Here is a 16570-nt window from a genome sequence, read left to right as displayed (position 1 = left end):
TGGTGCAGGGGCCGTTCCCTGCCGCGATGAATGTCTCTCTCCAGCCTGTCGAGGTTCCACGGAGGGCAGCGCACGCCTCTGCTGCGCCACACACCCGGCACCTCAGGAGCGCGCTTCCCCGTAACAACGCCCAGTGCAGGCCGCGGCTCGGCTTCTGCGCGCCCCCCCCCGGCCTCAGGCGGCGGGGACCCCCGCGGCAGCGCCTCTTCAGAGCGCGGACACCGCCGCCCGCCGCGAGGGGCCACCGCGTCGCGTTTACAGCCGGCAAGCCAGCGAGCGGGCACGGGCAGCGCGGGGGCCGGCCGGGCCGCCTCTGCCGCAGCGCGGGCGATGGCGGCCCCCGGGCGATGGCGGCCCGACCAGGCGGGAGCAATGGCGCGCCCAGCCCGCCCCGCGGAGCCCCCGGGCCGCCCGAGGCCGCCCCTCTCCCTCGCGCGGGCGCGGCCATTCCCGCGGCGTTCCCCGATTCCGCCGGGAGGGGTTGGAAATGCACTTCCCCAGGCGGCGTCTCGGGGCCGGAACGCCCCTGTCCCGAGGGGGCAAAGCGAAGCCCAGCGCCCGCTGCAGCCAGCGCGGCCCCTGCTCGGGCCGGGGGGGCGCGGTGCTGGGCCGCCGGGGCAGCAGCTGCAGCGGGGGGCTGCCCCCCGCCCCGCCGTGCCCCCCGCCCCGCCGTGCCCCCCGCCCCGGGCGGCCGGCAGGGTGGGCAGCCCCGCCTCTGCCCCCAGCCCAGCACACTTCACCTTCTTCGGCGCGACCGCACAGATCGAGCAGGTTTTTTAAATCTGCAGTTGCTTTCACATTTGGAGTTCTGGTGTTTCGTTCAAAGGCATGTCCAGGACAGGCTGTCCCTTTACCTGTCCCTGCAGAACGTAACTAATTAACTCATTTCAGGTGTGTGGAATTAAGAGCGCTCACCTGATGGTACCACATCTCATCTGGATTTACAGCAGCTTCTTTGACTGCTAAAATGATTTTGCAAGAAATATCTGAGGCAAACTTTGACGTTGTTACAGGGCTTCATACCTGCAACTCCAACACTCAGCAGATCAGGTAGCCCTGGGACTACTCTTTAAACCAGGATGGAGCCCTCAAAGCCATGGGCATCCATGTGCATGCACAGAGGGCAGGTGAGGTGGCTTTATGGGACAAGTGACCAAGTGGTAACACAGATATGCCCTCTGCTTGGAATCAGTGGGAAAAGATTTGCTTTTCTATTTTTATATTATGTACCACCAGGATTACAAAACTGCGTTTAACTTACTGACTAGGAATGTCTCCCAAACAGATTAAATTTTAAATTCTTCTGGTTACACATGCAACTTTTCAACATAAACTCTACAGTATGTCTGAATTAATTCACTCACAACTTGAAACAATGATCCCAAACCCACAAATGAACTGTCACTATCCAGCTCATTCATAAACCTAATTATACCTGTTTAAGAACTAACTTGAACTTAATCATTTTTAATAGAATGGGCCAACTCCACAAAGACATCTAGGATTTTGCCTAAATAACGGAGTATCTTAGTTGTTGTCCATTAACTGTATTAGGCACCAAAGTTCTGCCTACACCCCGGAGCATGTCAATCTTGTTAGCATGAAGCATACCAGCAGTTTCTCCCAACAGGCACAATCCATGATAAAACACTAGAAGAACACCTAACACGAATGCACAGATCTCTCCCCAAGGCTAGGAGCAACAATCATCTCTGTGCTCCAGAACACGAGACGAAGCATGCCTTCTGCACTCAGTAACCCAAGTGCGCTCATTCACTAAAGAGTGAGAACCCAGGGCCATTTTTTTTTCTGTCTGGGAGAACTAAAAGGCAGGTCTCCTACAGGAATAGTTTTAAATCACTAGTCTGGCCAGGTACTTTCAGATATGGAAAGCACAGTCAACCCAGTTTGCCACAGCTGAACAATTTTGCCTGTAACAAGAAGAATCTACTATGTCAAAGACTGAGTGAAAATGACTTTTTCTGAAAGGAGACATCCAGACTGTGCTGTGTGAACTACTTAAAATACTTTACCCCATGACTGTCCTTGCAACAAGTGGTCCCTGGCATTAGGGGAGTACCCTGGCCATCAGTCAAAAGCCATCCGCATGTGGCATTGCCTCTCAGATCCAATGAATATTCGTTTCAAGCAGAGCGAAAAAGCTCCAATTGGAGATCCCTGAGCCAAAAGAGCCTGTTGCCTATGAGTTAAAGGCAACAAATGTAGGAAAGTAAACTGTTGAACAGGAATTGCTGACTAACCAAAGTGAACAACATTCTGAGTTAATGCTCTGCTGAACACTGTGGTATTTCTTCTAGGCACACCCAGAAAGAAAAATTTAGTTCCCTTCAGAATTAAGCAGTAAGTCTTTTTATGAGGGTTAAAAATTTGGATGTATGTGCTTTGATTCTGCAGTCATCACATCTAAAACATCCAATTCCTTAGTAAATCTGTATTGCATTTAGATATGCTGGGTACCAGAAATGCTTCTTTTCCCCAGACATCTATACAAGGAATAAAAAAAATACTGAAAGTACTCCAAAAAGCCTGAATCAAAAAAAGCTACAGCAAGAAGACCAAAAGACCACAGTATTTGCTAATAGGCACAGGAAACAAGCAAGTAGTAAGAAAACTGAATCCCCAAATAAACCAAACAAACTGTCAACCTATTTAGGAACAGTAATTCAGGATTTAAAAATCAGCAGAAGTGAGACAACAGTACTTAGAAGACTTAGAAATTAGACTGAGATACCTAAGCAGTCTGTGAGCATTAACTTCTCCTGTAGCAAAGTAAATCTGGAAAAATATCCAGGAGATTGAGCATGGATACTACAGGTCATGGTTGGAAAGATAAATGAAGCCTGATCAAACACACACTGGAACAGCAGCAACACAGTAACTGCTTCAGATGGTTCAGGGGAAAAACTCAGGGAGAAAAGAGATTTTGAAAGTTAAGCCTGTGAACAAAAAAAAGCAGAGAAAGCAATTTTAGAGCGCAAGGGTCAAGTGATTAGCTGTTTTGATGACGCATTTTTAATGTGAAAAAGCCAGGAGATTTCCCCTACATAACTATCTAGTGGTGCTAATACTACAGAATGAGATGCAGCTGTACATACGAGTACAGAAACAGCAACGGCTGATTTGCTAGGTGTTTCAAGACATTCTCCTGCAGTTTGAAACAGCATCCTCAAAGACCCAGGCTGCAGCGTTACTGTTACTAGGCAAAGTGGCAAAGCAATGGGTTTATCAAGAACAGTCCACCATTTTTCAGATTTAAACCCAGTAAAACCAGGATTACACAATAGATTTCACAGTATAAGGAAAGATCAAAGTTCATTAAAAAAAGTAGACAAAATTTTTAAGGAATTTGTTGTGTGCTCATGGCTCAGCGCTGGAATCCAAAGTGTTCCTTCAATGCAATACTGGTACTAGATTAGTATGTTTGTGCTACAGGCAAATAACAAATAAACACACACCGTAAATAATCTTTTTAGAAAAAACTCCAAATGCTGCAATGTTTCTAAACAAAATTTTCTAGTACTTGAAATCTGATACTTTCAAAAAGATTCTTATTTGAGCAAATGGCCTCTCTCTTTTGCTCTTGAACGTACCATAAATCCATCATACTTCATTCTAAGAACACTGCAAAGGCACATTATGAGCACACCTGGACATATAGCAATAAATTTAATTTAGTTTTACTCTAGCAAATAAGTTAACTTAAATAATGGATAAAACAATAAAACCTGTATTCATTAGGAAGCTCACAAAGCCCTGTTAGGAGATGGTGGGTCTGAATGCCTGTCTGGAGTTTCCTTCCCCTTCCTTAGCTTCATGGGTTCAACAGTGGACATGCCAGAAGTAATACTTCAGATTGAAAGTAAGGGACAGCTTAGATACTGGCATGCAAGTTTTTCCAGCTTTTACAGAATATTTGATTCTCCAAGAAGAAAAAGCCAGCACAAAAAAGATGTTATATCTGAACAGATGTCAGTGATTTTTAAGTACACCTCAAGGTTAAAAAAATATAAATCATTAGAGCATAACATTTAAAAAATATAGAAGACTGGAGGTAAATAATACATCCATCATCCCAGAAGCAAACTCTACTAACAACTGGGATAAGGATCATGTGATATTACTACTAACAGCAGTGTCCTATAGTTTATACAGTTACTCAATTTAGTTATTCTCTGAAGAATCAATTGCTTTCTCACAGAAATGATTTTCAAATGTTGTACTCACTTTAGTCTTTTTCCATAGTATCATGACAATAATTACAAAATAAAAGCATACAACACAAAGGGCAATTATCTCACCAGTGCACCACAAATTAATTCTCAAAGACCTAAACCCAGTCTGTAAAGTTCTGCATAGTTTAGAAAACTAGAAAGATACTGTAGCTCTAGCCTTTTCCTGTTTAGACTTTTACTTTTTCAGACTCTTAAGTCTGATGCACCTAAAATGCTGTGATGAGTCAAAAATCATTCTTGCAGCTTCTATATGCATTTGTTTATTGCAGTCGATAACAGCAAGCCAGTATTTACTTACAAAGCTTGATTGAAGCATTTCCTGACTTGAAAATTCTCAAGGTTTCTAACATTGGTAAGGGGTTGCTGTTTTGTTTTATTGGAATCCTATAGCTGGTTCTGACTGCCAACACACTGTTTTAGAGTCAAAAGTGATTAATCTAGAAATGCTTAAGATGCAACAGGATAGGGCAAAATATAATTACTACTGTAAATTGTACAGAATGCTCATAAAAGTACCACAAGATACCACCAACCCTGAAGTCATGCTTAACACCTTCTCTCCCATTTGGACTACAACAGAGTCTGAGAACTTCATGGGGGAGGTAGAAATCAGAAAATTCACCACATCATTCACCATCAAGGAAAGAAAAAAAAGGGCTTATTTTATCTAATTATTTTTACTACACCCTCTGAAAACCTGAAGATCTTCCAATCTTTGTTACTGACACTTGCATGCCAATAATAAAACTACCACCAGTGTGGATGTATGAAACACATTTCAGACATTTAAATTCTGAGTCTCCCAAAACTGAACAGACCATATGCAGTGAAATCAGCAATACTACTAATTTAGTAAACGTAAGAGAGAAATAAGTCTTAATGTACGCTTCTTTTCTATGTATACAAATAGAATTCTCTTACCTTTTGTTGGACTCTGGTTCTGATCTATAAATCCTTTCAAGTCTCCATTTGTGGAAGTCACACCAACCTGAACAAAACATTTTTGCAGTCTTAAAATACGAGAAACCTTTCTATGTTTTTTAGCATGCAACTAACAGTATTACAAAATTAATGTGTTCTACATTTCTGAAACATCATAATCCTACAAACAGTAGTCTAACAAGAGCATGAGATAGAAAGCAGAGGATCCAAGACATTTACTATGTATATATGAAGACAAACTGCAATTTTACCTAAGTTCTTACCTAAAAAAGCCCCTAAATATTCTGATACTGTACTATACATGACTCAAGCAGCACATTCTGATTATTATGGTGTAGGTCACTGTCCCCTCCAAGTCAAACAGGGCAACTGCCACCAACAACACAGCAGAAATCTGCCTGATGTCCAGTATTCTCAGTACAAAGCTGCAGTCTACAGGTCTGAGGAGATGTGACTATTGATGCATTATAAATACATTCCCTAGTCTTCAGAGATGAACTGATTTACCCTGAGGGTAAGTTACCAGAGGCATGGAGAATGGTGCATCTCAGAGTTTGGCATGTACACAAAGCACAGAAAGGTGGAGTTTGCATAGAAAAATGCAAGATCGCTGTTCTTGGATGAGAGAGGAAAGAGATGGAAAGTCCCTCAAATCCCAGCTAATAAGGGATGGGCCCAGCAACAACAAGTATTGGTAAGGCACTCTGCAGTTTCAGAGCGTTATGCTTGCACCACCTTAGTAACCTCTGTTGAACAAAGCATTTTGTTTTGCTTCCAAGACAGAAGCTGTGATAAGCACCGAAGGATTGAGCTCTGTTTGGAACAGTAGGCAATTAAACTAAATACCTCAAAATCTCTTTCTGAAATATTATAAAATTTGAGTACTTCTGTAAATAATTGGGACAAAGGGCTCAGGTATTCAAGTTAAGAAAAAACAATCATACAGTCAAAGATCAAATATTTGCTGTATTTTACAGATGTATGTAGTAATAATAGAACATACGCTAGGGCCACCTGTATCATTTTAATCATAGCACATTAGAAAGTAATTTAATTGCAGGCAAATTAAACAGTAGTAACATAACACTAAAATAGACTACACAAGAACAACAAATACCTACTACAAGCATTCAATTGCACAGTCCCACTAGAGAACTTGTATTTGGTAAGTAATTTTTGAAGAGGAAAATCTGCACACAGCACTGATACACACCTTTGAAACTACTTCTATTAAGACTTTTTTCACCATCAGGAACAACATACAAACATTAACTGTTGTTGTATTACATAAAATACTGCCTAAATGAGCTAAGTCCTGCTTCTGTAAACAAGCTCTTAGGGATGCTCATAGGTCATCAATTAATCTCAAATGTTGCCTATATCAGACTTGCTCTTTCCTGTCACATGCAACTAGAGGGTCACATACTATTTCTAATGGGCAATCAAGTGCTTTGGTTGTTGCAGACTATGGTATCACCAGAAGCTGCTTTTGAAACGGCAAGGATCTCATTTTTTCCTCTCCATTTTCCCTCTTGTCTCCCACCAGGTAGCAGCGGTGCAGAGGCAATGAAGCAGGGCTGGTAAGGACATGGCCTGGATGTGAGTACAGGGAAGAGGAGGAAGACATGAGAACAAACACAAAATGTTTCCTATCACTATGGAAAACAGCAGCATTCTAGTGTGCTTTCTCCCGGTGCTTGGGCAGCCAGGAGAGCTCATGTGGGAAGAGGTCACTGTGCTTCCTTCTGCAGAAAATGCATTCTTAAGGAGATCTTTAAAACAGAGGTTTGGAAAGGTTACTAATTTGCATAGCATATAGCACCTGAAAGGGCCTTATGACTGCCAAGCCAAGATGAAAAGCCTTCTTGCATCATACTACTGCTGCCTTTGCACAGTAACAGTATCAGCTTCTCCCTAGGATCCCTGCCTTTGCAAGAAATAGAACACCATAAAGAGGAGAAAATTTTAATTCAGAGAAGGAACAGGGGAGCCACTGGGGTAAATATCAAGTGTAAGATACAAGGGCCTTAACTCATTCCAAGAGAAAAGATAAGAATTACAATTCCTATGAACATCTTCAAAGAGAGCACTGCAGTTTGTTCACAACTGAACTTTCAGCTCTGGATTTACAACTGTATGTTTCCCTATTGATTCATATCGGTGCTTCAGTTAAAACACTGAAGATGATATACATATGCATTGTCAGACCAAGACGACTCTCCACCTATTATGAAAATTCAAACATTTACATTTAATTCTCTGGAAGATGTAGATAATTTAACTGGTTCAATACTTAAGAAAATGCAACTAAGTACTTGAGGTGGTTTTTGTTGTATCTTGCACTTCAGCGATCCAAATGATAAAAAAATTACAGCAGAACTGTAGTTTGCACAGAAATACATATTTTCATTATGATGGTCCTAGTAACACATTTATAAAGACCATCCAATGAACAGGAGCCCTTCTCTCAATTTTATAATCTTTGTATCTAAGTTTAGAAGAGCTTGAAAACAAACTTTAATTTCATGAGACCTGAAATGAGAAGTGTGGCAGATCAAAAGGAATTTCTCTTATGAAAGAATTATCTACCTAAGCCCTCAGACAAAACAAAACGTGATGCAGTATTATAATACTGCAGCAGAACAAGAACTTTATAGCATTCCACTTCAACGTCAGACAGGTCCCAGGCCATGGTGTTACCTTTATGTCACATAGTCACAGAGCGACTGTACCACCTACTGCTTTTGGGAATCTTGTCATTTCACTACTCCTAAGCTGACACCAGCAAACAATCCCATGCTTACACAGGTATCATTTATTACTTTTTGTACAGCTCATGTGGTATTTCTGCTTTACAACACTGCCCCTGAGTGTTTGGATTACCAGGCAGAGCAGGAGCAGAACCCCTACTTCTGTCCATCTGCAGCAAGACGAATCCAGCCATGAAGCAAGCACTTGACAGGCATCTGCATTGTTAAATACTTCCATCAAGCCCTAGTAGGTGAAGGGGTTTCCAAATGGGGCAAGGGGAAAGAAAAAAGAATCACAACCAGGCTCTTGGATGGGGCAGACTGTCACGAGCTGCTCTTGTAGCTTTATCAGCCTTCTCCACTGCTTGACATACTGTTCAAGTAGCAGAACTCTGCCTGCAATCCTTTTCTTCCCTTACAGAAATCAACTTTCCCATTAACCTGAAAAGTTTTTATTCTCTCTGCCCTAGAATTAATCCAGATTATAGCACGCAGAAGTTGTAAATAGGTAGTGAATCCATTAACTGGCTGTTTTCTTATACCTGTAAGCCCTAACAGACTCATTTGTAGACATACTGTAGTAGTATCACTTACAGAAGCAACTCATATAGGACCTAAAAAGGGCTTGCATCACAAACTACAAGAAACCTGCATGGACTGTCAGTGCAGAACAGCTAATGTCCTTTACATTGTTTTTGAAGCGTGTCCTGTATAAGACAGGTTTTGAGGCTTGTTTAAGACCCTCTTGACCAACTTCAGCAGTTAAACTCATTCATTTTCTTCCACAGTGACATGTGAAAGAAGAACTAGTACAGCCATTTAACTAACCTTACCTATAAGGCAACCACCCTCTGAGAGACAGCAACAAGTAACTTTACAAGCACATGTATATAAATTCAGATCAGACAACCAACCTAACAGTCTCCAAATAATCTGCTTCAGTCATATTATTTATTTTATCCTAAAAATAACTCTGAATATTTGCTCATTCCTGCCCCCCCCCCACTTCTCAATACTGTCTTGGTGTCTTGCCTTCTTACCTGAAGGACGGATAGGAATGGAAGTACAAAACAGGCAAGAAAAACACATGATATAAGGAAAGAATGAAATAACCCATTATTACAGGGTGATTTAAATTACATCTAGGTACAATGTATATGGTAAGCACATAAATATCTCATCTCAAAGAGAATCCGTAACTTTTATTTAACATTTTATTATTCACAGCTGCTTTCATTGCGTTTTCTAAGGAAGGTCAAATTTCCCATAATCACTGTTCCACAAACAGATACCGGAAAGTGTCCTACATTTAGAGCAGGTCAGCAGTGAGCCCAGCCCTGGTAATTCTCCCATCATGTACTCAAAAAGTTAGCAAGGAAAAACAATGATGGGGAATGTTACTCATCTCACATACACATTCAGTCTAGGGAAACATTTTGCTATGTGCTTGAACCGCAAGCTTCCTTGGAGACAAGGTTGCTCAACATAGCTTATGCATGTGAGATGCAAAGACATTTTAGCCTAAGCTCACTGCACTTTGTTCTTGCGATGCATTAGGAGCACAAACACCCCCAGACTACTGTGTCCCAGTTGAGGGATAGTGATTTCAGAACATGGAGATGATAGCTTCCTGATGGGTACAAGTTTGATGAAAGGTAAGTGCCCTTTAAGAGTTTTCCAGATGTCCAAATTCCAGTACTTTAAAGTTCCCTTTCCTTGATGCTTCAATGGAAAGAAAAAAAAAAGTGAAGTAGAGAAACTCACTCCCTCAACTCACTCTGCAGACCATCGAAATATTTCAGACAGTGTAACAGACAAACACTAACCTTACATGTGAAACAGGTTTCAGGCTACAGAAACCCACAGATGTACTTTAAACTCTAGAACTCTACACTAGGGCTGACACTACTGGTCTGAGCGTGCAATTCTGAATAACTAAGATTGGGAAATCCTGAAGAAGTGCTACAAATCAGTACAGAAAGTATATGACCATTCTTGTTTTTACAAGGGTTAATATTGTTTATTTGTATAAACAAATAAAGATTTGTTATTTATTTTGCAAATCCGCTGAAAAGGTATACTTAAACATGAAAACTGAGTTCTACTTCCATCTGCACCACAGTAACTGATTTTCTGTAAATAAACCCAGAAACATTAACTAAGTAACTAAGTTTGCATAGTTTAATATGCAAAATTTCAAAGCATACATACCAATAAAATATTTACTCTATAAAATAACTACAGCCTTGCATTAAAGCCAACAACAAAAACATATTTTTGTATTCAGCACAAGAGCATGTTGCTCAGACAACGTCCTATATCTGTCCTCAAAGGTTTTCAAACCCCAAAGCCCTGAGCAGCCCTAACAAAGCAGGGAGCAATTGGGCTCTGAATCCAAGTGTCAAAAAGCCTTATGCAAAGCACCAGAGTAGATGGCCTCTTGAGATGCCTTCCAACGTATGTCACTCTATGACCTTATCACATAACACTCCATGGATTTTACTGGCATTGGTATTTATCTTTTGACTGCATTGAACAAAAGGTCAAAACCACAAATGATTTGGATTTCTGCAGCTATTCCACATACATCAGTAGAATTACCTATTTATACTACAGTTGAATACGGCCTATGAAATAAGTAAGTCAAGGGCTTTGCATACACACATCAATTTATTTTCTGGTGTGGTCAGCTTGAATCAAACAGATCTAAGACATCTGAAAGCCTTACCTGGAACTACAAACCAAATAAAACTATTAATAAAGCCCACAAAAAAGACCATTCTGAGACTTGAGAATTAATTTAACGGAACTATGCTCTTGGCATGAATCTAACCAAAAATGCACAAAAGCTTTTGCAGTTACTTAACAGAGAGCCACCCTAGGGCTACCTGCACTTTTCCTGTGGGGAACTTCCTGAGCTGTGTTGGTTCCTAAACCTGTCCAGATTTAATTAGACTGCAGGATGCCCTATCAAAGGCAGTCAACAGGTAAACTGCCTGGGGCCTGAAGTCATACTCACCTCACTGACCACCAAGCTTAATCAGACGCAAATTGTGTACCTCAGGAAGATAGAGAATTTTTCTCTACGCAAATTGTGTACCTCAGGAAGCACAGATAATTAGGCAGAAAAGTAAGGTCAGAATGTTAGACATTTCATAAGCTTCCTCAGAAATCACAATAGGGGAGTCAAATATAGAGCCTCTAGACACCACATTAGAGGCTTGTTAACGCGACAAAGAAACAGGAAGGCCCTCAGTCTTCCAGAAACCGAAAGTGTACCAACATTAGTAAAAAAATATGCCACCTTTACATTCTCTCTTGAGTTTTGAGACTTAGACTCAGTAGAAGGATTTTCCCCTGGTCAAAGGTGAGATGCTTCAAAAAAATGAGAAGCTCTCTGATAAATTTGGAGTAATGTTATAGGAATCATAGAATATGTCAAAGACTATCTCAAGTTGGAAGGGACCCATAAGGATCAGTAACAAAACAGCATAAAGCGTTTCCCCAGTTATCAACCTGATCTACAGCTGAGGAAACTCCACATCCTTAAAGAGCTTCTAACCAGTTTACATTTATCAAAATACTGCAGAAGATTATGGGGTATGCATTTGTGGTATACAAAAATAAGACAAGATTTTTTGAATTTGAAAGTCTGTGTGTTTGATTTCTTGTACAGACAAATACAAGAAATCAAACACAAAGACCTTCAAATTCTGAAAGCTAGAAGTGACTGGCAGCACGCCAATATATATACATACATATAAAAAAAGTAATACATGTTGTAGAACTGTACTTACATTTTTTGCCGTCATGTCAGACAGTATTGCTTTATATTCCGTAAAACCATAAGATATGCCTTTTCATCTTCACAGAATCTTTAAAATGAACATCCTGTAAGAAAATTAATAAAATATCTTAGTATAAATACATTTTCAGTTACCTCTCAAGCTGAAGCTCTACATCTCCAGAGGACAGGTTTTTTCTTTTACACTTTTTGATAAAATCAATCAGCACAGTAGTCAGGTCCTGCACAGATACTAGAAATGTACACTGCCTGTAGCAGGCAGAGTAATCTTATAGATAAAGGCCCAATTTACACAGAGGCCTAACTACATTAACGTGCTAGCAAAGTACGCCATACCATTACTAAAATCTTGTAATTAAAACCATGCAATCATTTGCATCTAATGCAGACTGACTCTGAAAACTGGAAGTGAATTAATTCTCTCCATCGTGTCTCTTTAGGCTCCAACAACAGAGAGAGCTTCTAATTGCATCACTGCAGACATCCAAAGATTCTGATAAAAAGTAGGAAATACTATGGAATATATATACACAGCAAATATTAAGTACTTCTAGGAAACATCCAAGAAAAAACATTCCCGTTCAAACTCATCTTTTTAGTATTTTCAGGCTTTTTTATTAACCCTATGTAATTGGAATTATCATATTAGAATTCCAGGAAAAGACAAACATTTTGGTATACTGAAAGTACTTGAAGTGACTTGTTCTTTCAATCAAAGCTTCCAGAAGTCTTACAGAAAACAGAACAAAACAAGTTACAATGTTAACAAAAAAAAAAACCGGAAAGGAAACAAGTCAATGCTGGGAGCACAAACCAATTTAAAGATAGAATTAACTTGACAAAGGGTTTAAGTACTTCAAAAGTACTTTGTAAGTACTACTTGCTGTTAAAAAAATGGGACTACAAAAGACATCTGAACTGCACTTGGATGTATAAGAAAGGAAGACCTGTTCACACTTTCAAGTGTGGAATCAATTCAGTCAGATCTTTTGAAAGATGCCTAAACTAGTTACCAAATGTAAGTCATGACCACTTCCAGCAGAACTCACCAGCTAAAAACGCAGGGTGCAATTTATGCTGTTTCCTCTGGTTTTTAACCTACAGAAAGTCTAAGAAATGCCAGTGTCTCCACCTCCCTTCTAGAAAAGTGCCAGAAACCGTTTCAGTAGTGTGCATAGCTAACGGGGAACTCTACCATCACTGCATTAGTGATTTTGGACAATCCAGAAGAATTTTAAATTCTAGGATGTTTCTGTAGATTTCTGGGTTTATTCAGTCATCATATCAATTAAACTATTAGAGTTAGTGGTAAACATTTTGTTCAACTTAGAGGTGTTCTCCATTTCCTGTTGAATGAGCTGTATTTCTCTTCCTTAATGTCTCTATTTATTGCAACCATAATTAAGCAGTTACTCCAGCATATGAACACCACACAATTCTGTCTACTAAGACACTCTCCCACGAAAACTGTAAGTTTTAGTTTCACAATAAAACATCCAAGAAAATAATAAACTTTTTCCTCTGCCTTCTGAGAGCGCATTACAGAGATATATGTATTCACACCCTGGGGAAAGGGACTACTGGCTCTGCGTAGCAATCCTGAAACTTGAAGAGCCACAGAAAAGCCATAAACCTACAGTGGTCACAGCAAAGACCAAATACTGAATCCTTGCATTGCATCTGAAAATTATGATTTATGTGCCTTTTCTTTTTCTACCTTCCTCCTCCTTCCACACAAGCTCTTCAAATACATCATCTGGAGCTCTGGCCAAAATTCATTATGCAGTTTGACCTCCCCCCTCTTGCTTTAAGAGGCTTTACAAGTAATTTACTCAAATAAAACACAGTTAAGAATACATTTGCTAACCAGTTTTAACCTGTTTACGGATAAGCAAACTAGTTTCATCTTCAACAAGTTATTTGCTGTCAAGCTTAGTGATCCAGAATGTATTGTCCATAAACTATTACAGTCCTTTGCCACAATGCTCTTCAGCCAGTAGGAACAGTTGGTTTTCTTCCAGCTTTATGAACACATTTTGTCAAGCTCAAGAAGCCAGACTTTGTGACCCCACCATCTGCCACGACCTCTTGTCAGGTTCAGACAAAAGAACCTACACAGATGGCCTCAAAATGGAGGTTCTCTTCATTCCTAATTGCTGTTTGACAGCTTGCACCACACAGATAGAGAAACGTAACACTCAACCTTTTTGTTCTTTAGCTGGTTTCTACTGAAATGAGGCTGCATAAAGACAGGTTCAGAGCCCAAAGTACATAAGACACAGAGATTGCTTTATTTGAACTAAGGTTGTCCCTTCATAATCTAAGCCTTGGTTTATAAACCACTCCCATAATTTTGCTTTTTGGTCAGATACTGTACAGTACAGTGAACCAACTGAACTGTCCAACTTTGTAAACGTCCGAGTTAAAAGTTTCTAGAACATATGTTGTCTAATCACTTATACCAGTAACATTAAAAATCCAGTCTGGGCATTAAATTTACAAAAGCCCAGATAATAAAGCTCTAGTTACAACAAAACAGTACAAGAGTGTTTACATGTACCTATTCCTGTTGCAAGTTAAAAGCCAGATCTATTCTGAATTTCAGTGATACTGAAGCTGAATCCCAGCACAAGAAACAATACAAAACAGTAAGCAGTTATCTGCAGAAAAATATCATATTCTTTCCTAGGTTTATTTTCCATGATACAAAATCTTATTTTTAAATTATCCCTTTTAAGATACACATACTGGCTAAAACCTAACAGTAGAAAAGCCCTGTACCATAACTGTCAATTTTCTGTCCCTGAAAATTAAGTTTTACCAAACTTATCCTAGTTTTCTTTAGCTTTCTCCAGTTCTTATCAGTACTTCACACAGACCAGCATCACACAAAGATTCTCTCCAGTCCCAGAGGCCACTTCCACTTCTCAACAGAAAGTGCCATTTGTGTAAGTATTGCATCAGTGTTAAACAACTACAAATTAAGACAACTATTGGACAGTTACCTAAATTGTTATGATGAAAAGTCTTCATGGAACACAGAAGATGTAGGTGTTTTAGTATACCAGAATGATCTTTGTCATCACCAAGGAGTTTTTTCAGTTACTTGATCAAGAGTATTGCAAAGTGAAAATTATTCAAAGTAACTGGGTCAGTTAAGAGGAAAGAAAGTGTCACCAGTTTAAAAAAAAAAAAGTAATGCCAGCCTTTCTACTAGAAATTAGTTTATATTCTTCACATCCCTCTCTATATTACTAACCTTCAAGCTATGGTACTGCAAGGCTCATTTCAGAAGACAGCAGTAACAAAATGATTCCTTATTAATCAGTACAAGCTCAGTTTTAAACCACTAATTTATGCACAGCACCTACATGGATCAGACCATGTGTTACACATATGTTGCTTCACTCTGTCTCAGTTTTCAGACCAGGAAAATTTCAAAATTACAAAGTACTTATCAGAAATCCACCTGCTCCCAGGAAGTGTCTCCCCATCTTATTCCTACAAAACATTTCAATATCCAACTCCCTTTTGAAGCGACCGAGATTAAAACCGGTCAATTTTAGTGAAAATATCTGTGTGTACTAGCCAAATTAATGTATTGGCACCCCGAGAAACAAAAACACAACTTTGTTACCAGATTTCTGCAATTTAAATTACAGATTTTGCATCTCTATAAGAAGATGCCATTGATTTGTCAACTTTTTTCCCTGAGTCTTCTTCAAATGACTTAAGTCCCAGTTTTATCCTTTATTTACGTACACAACAAATAAACTTGGCCTACAAACTGCAAAAGGCAGGAATATCCATGTCCATATAACATCCAGCTTGTCATTTAATGTAGAACTTCAAAAAGCCAACCAAGGGATGTATTCAACAAGCTGCATACACAGAATGGGAAATAAGTCACCATCTTCAGTTATCACACAGATAATTTTTATTTATCATTACAAGACCAGATTATCAAATATCAAATTTTTATTTTGAAAATAGTATTAGAAAGTAGCTCTTAGGAAAATCGGAAAGGAACTCCCACCATGATGTGTTTGATGAAGGTCTTGTAGGTACTAAACTTATTTTTCCAGTTTTTACTGTAAGCCACTGGATGCCTTCAAAAAAGCCTTTGTATATAACAGACAAGGTAATTAGAGAGACTGACCAAAGGAAATCTAAGTGACTTGACTGCTAAATTATATGAGGAGTTTTTAACAAAATAAAATAACTTAAGAGCAGTGAGTTTAAAAGCTTCATTGTTTAATCATTTTTATGTGACTTGAGAGACTGCAACCTACGAATCCAAAATACAGAAGTTTTCACTACTACGTGACACAAAAACAAAGTAAGCATGACCACTTTAAACCAAGATGCAAATGGAAGATACAACAACTGAAACCTAATTTGAAAGTGAGGTTCTCATCTTGTAGTTTGGGGAAACCAGGTGACAGAGGAAATCTGAAGGAACAGAACCAAGTAAGTACCTGCAATTGACCAGGTTCTCCTAAGTTTTGTGACTGAGCAAAATGCCAATGTGTGATCAGAACAAATTAACCGACACCTCCTGACAACAGCAGTTATCATGACTCAAATTTACACAGCACAAAAAACCTGGAAGACTAGACAAGGCCTACATATAAATTGAATTGGTATAAACTGTAGCACTTAACTAATAACTCACATGTACTGTGGTTTGATAAAAGCATGTAAGGGGAAATGTCCCTTTAAGAACCTCTTGTTGTATATATTGAGGCAACAAACTAATCAGATCCCCTACAATACTCTCAGACTTGATCCCAAATGCTACATCCCCGTTAATCCCACTG

At 39.6% G+C, this 16570-nt stretch overlaps 1 protein-coding gene across 3 annotated transcripts in view; it reads right to left on the bottom strand.

Moving 5' to 3' along the window:
- TFDP2 (transcription factor Dp-2) overlaps positions 1-16570 on the bottom strand; it is a 63216-nt gene that overhangs the window by 38826 nt on the left and 7820 nt on the right. For all 3 annotated transcript variants that reach the window (XM_080409597.1, XM_080409596.1, XM_080409598.1), the window contains exons 2-3: positions 11743-11836; positions 5175-5241 (exon numbers count right to left, since the gene is read on the bottom strand). In XM_080409597.1, the coding sequence (XP_080265723.1) occupies positions 5175-5241; positions 11743-11757 (82 nt within the window). In that variant the 5' untranslated portion in view covers positions 11758-11836. The remainder of the gene's footprint in view (positions 1-5174; positions 5242-11742; positions 11837-16570) is intronic.

This window comes from Falco punctatus, assembly GCF_963210335.1.
Source record: "Falco punctatus genome assembly, chromosome: 13".
Taxonomy (NCBI): Eukaryota; Metazoa; Chordata; class Aves; order Falconiformes; family Falconidae; genus Falco; species Falco punctatus.
This window is presented reverse-complemented; position numbering and strand designations above follow the sequence as displayed.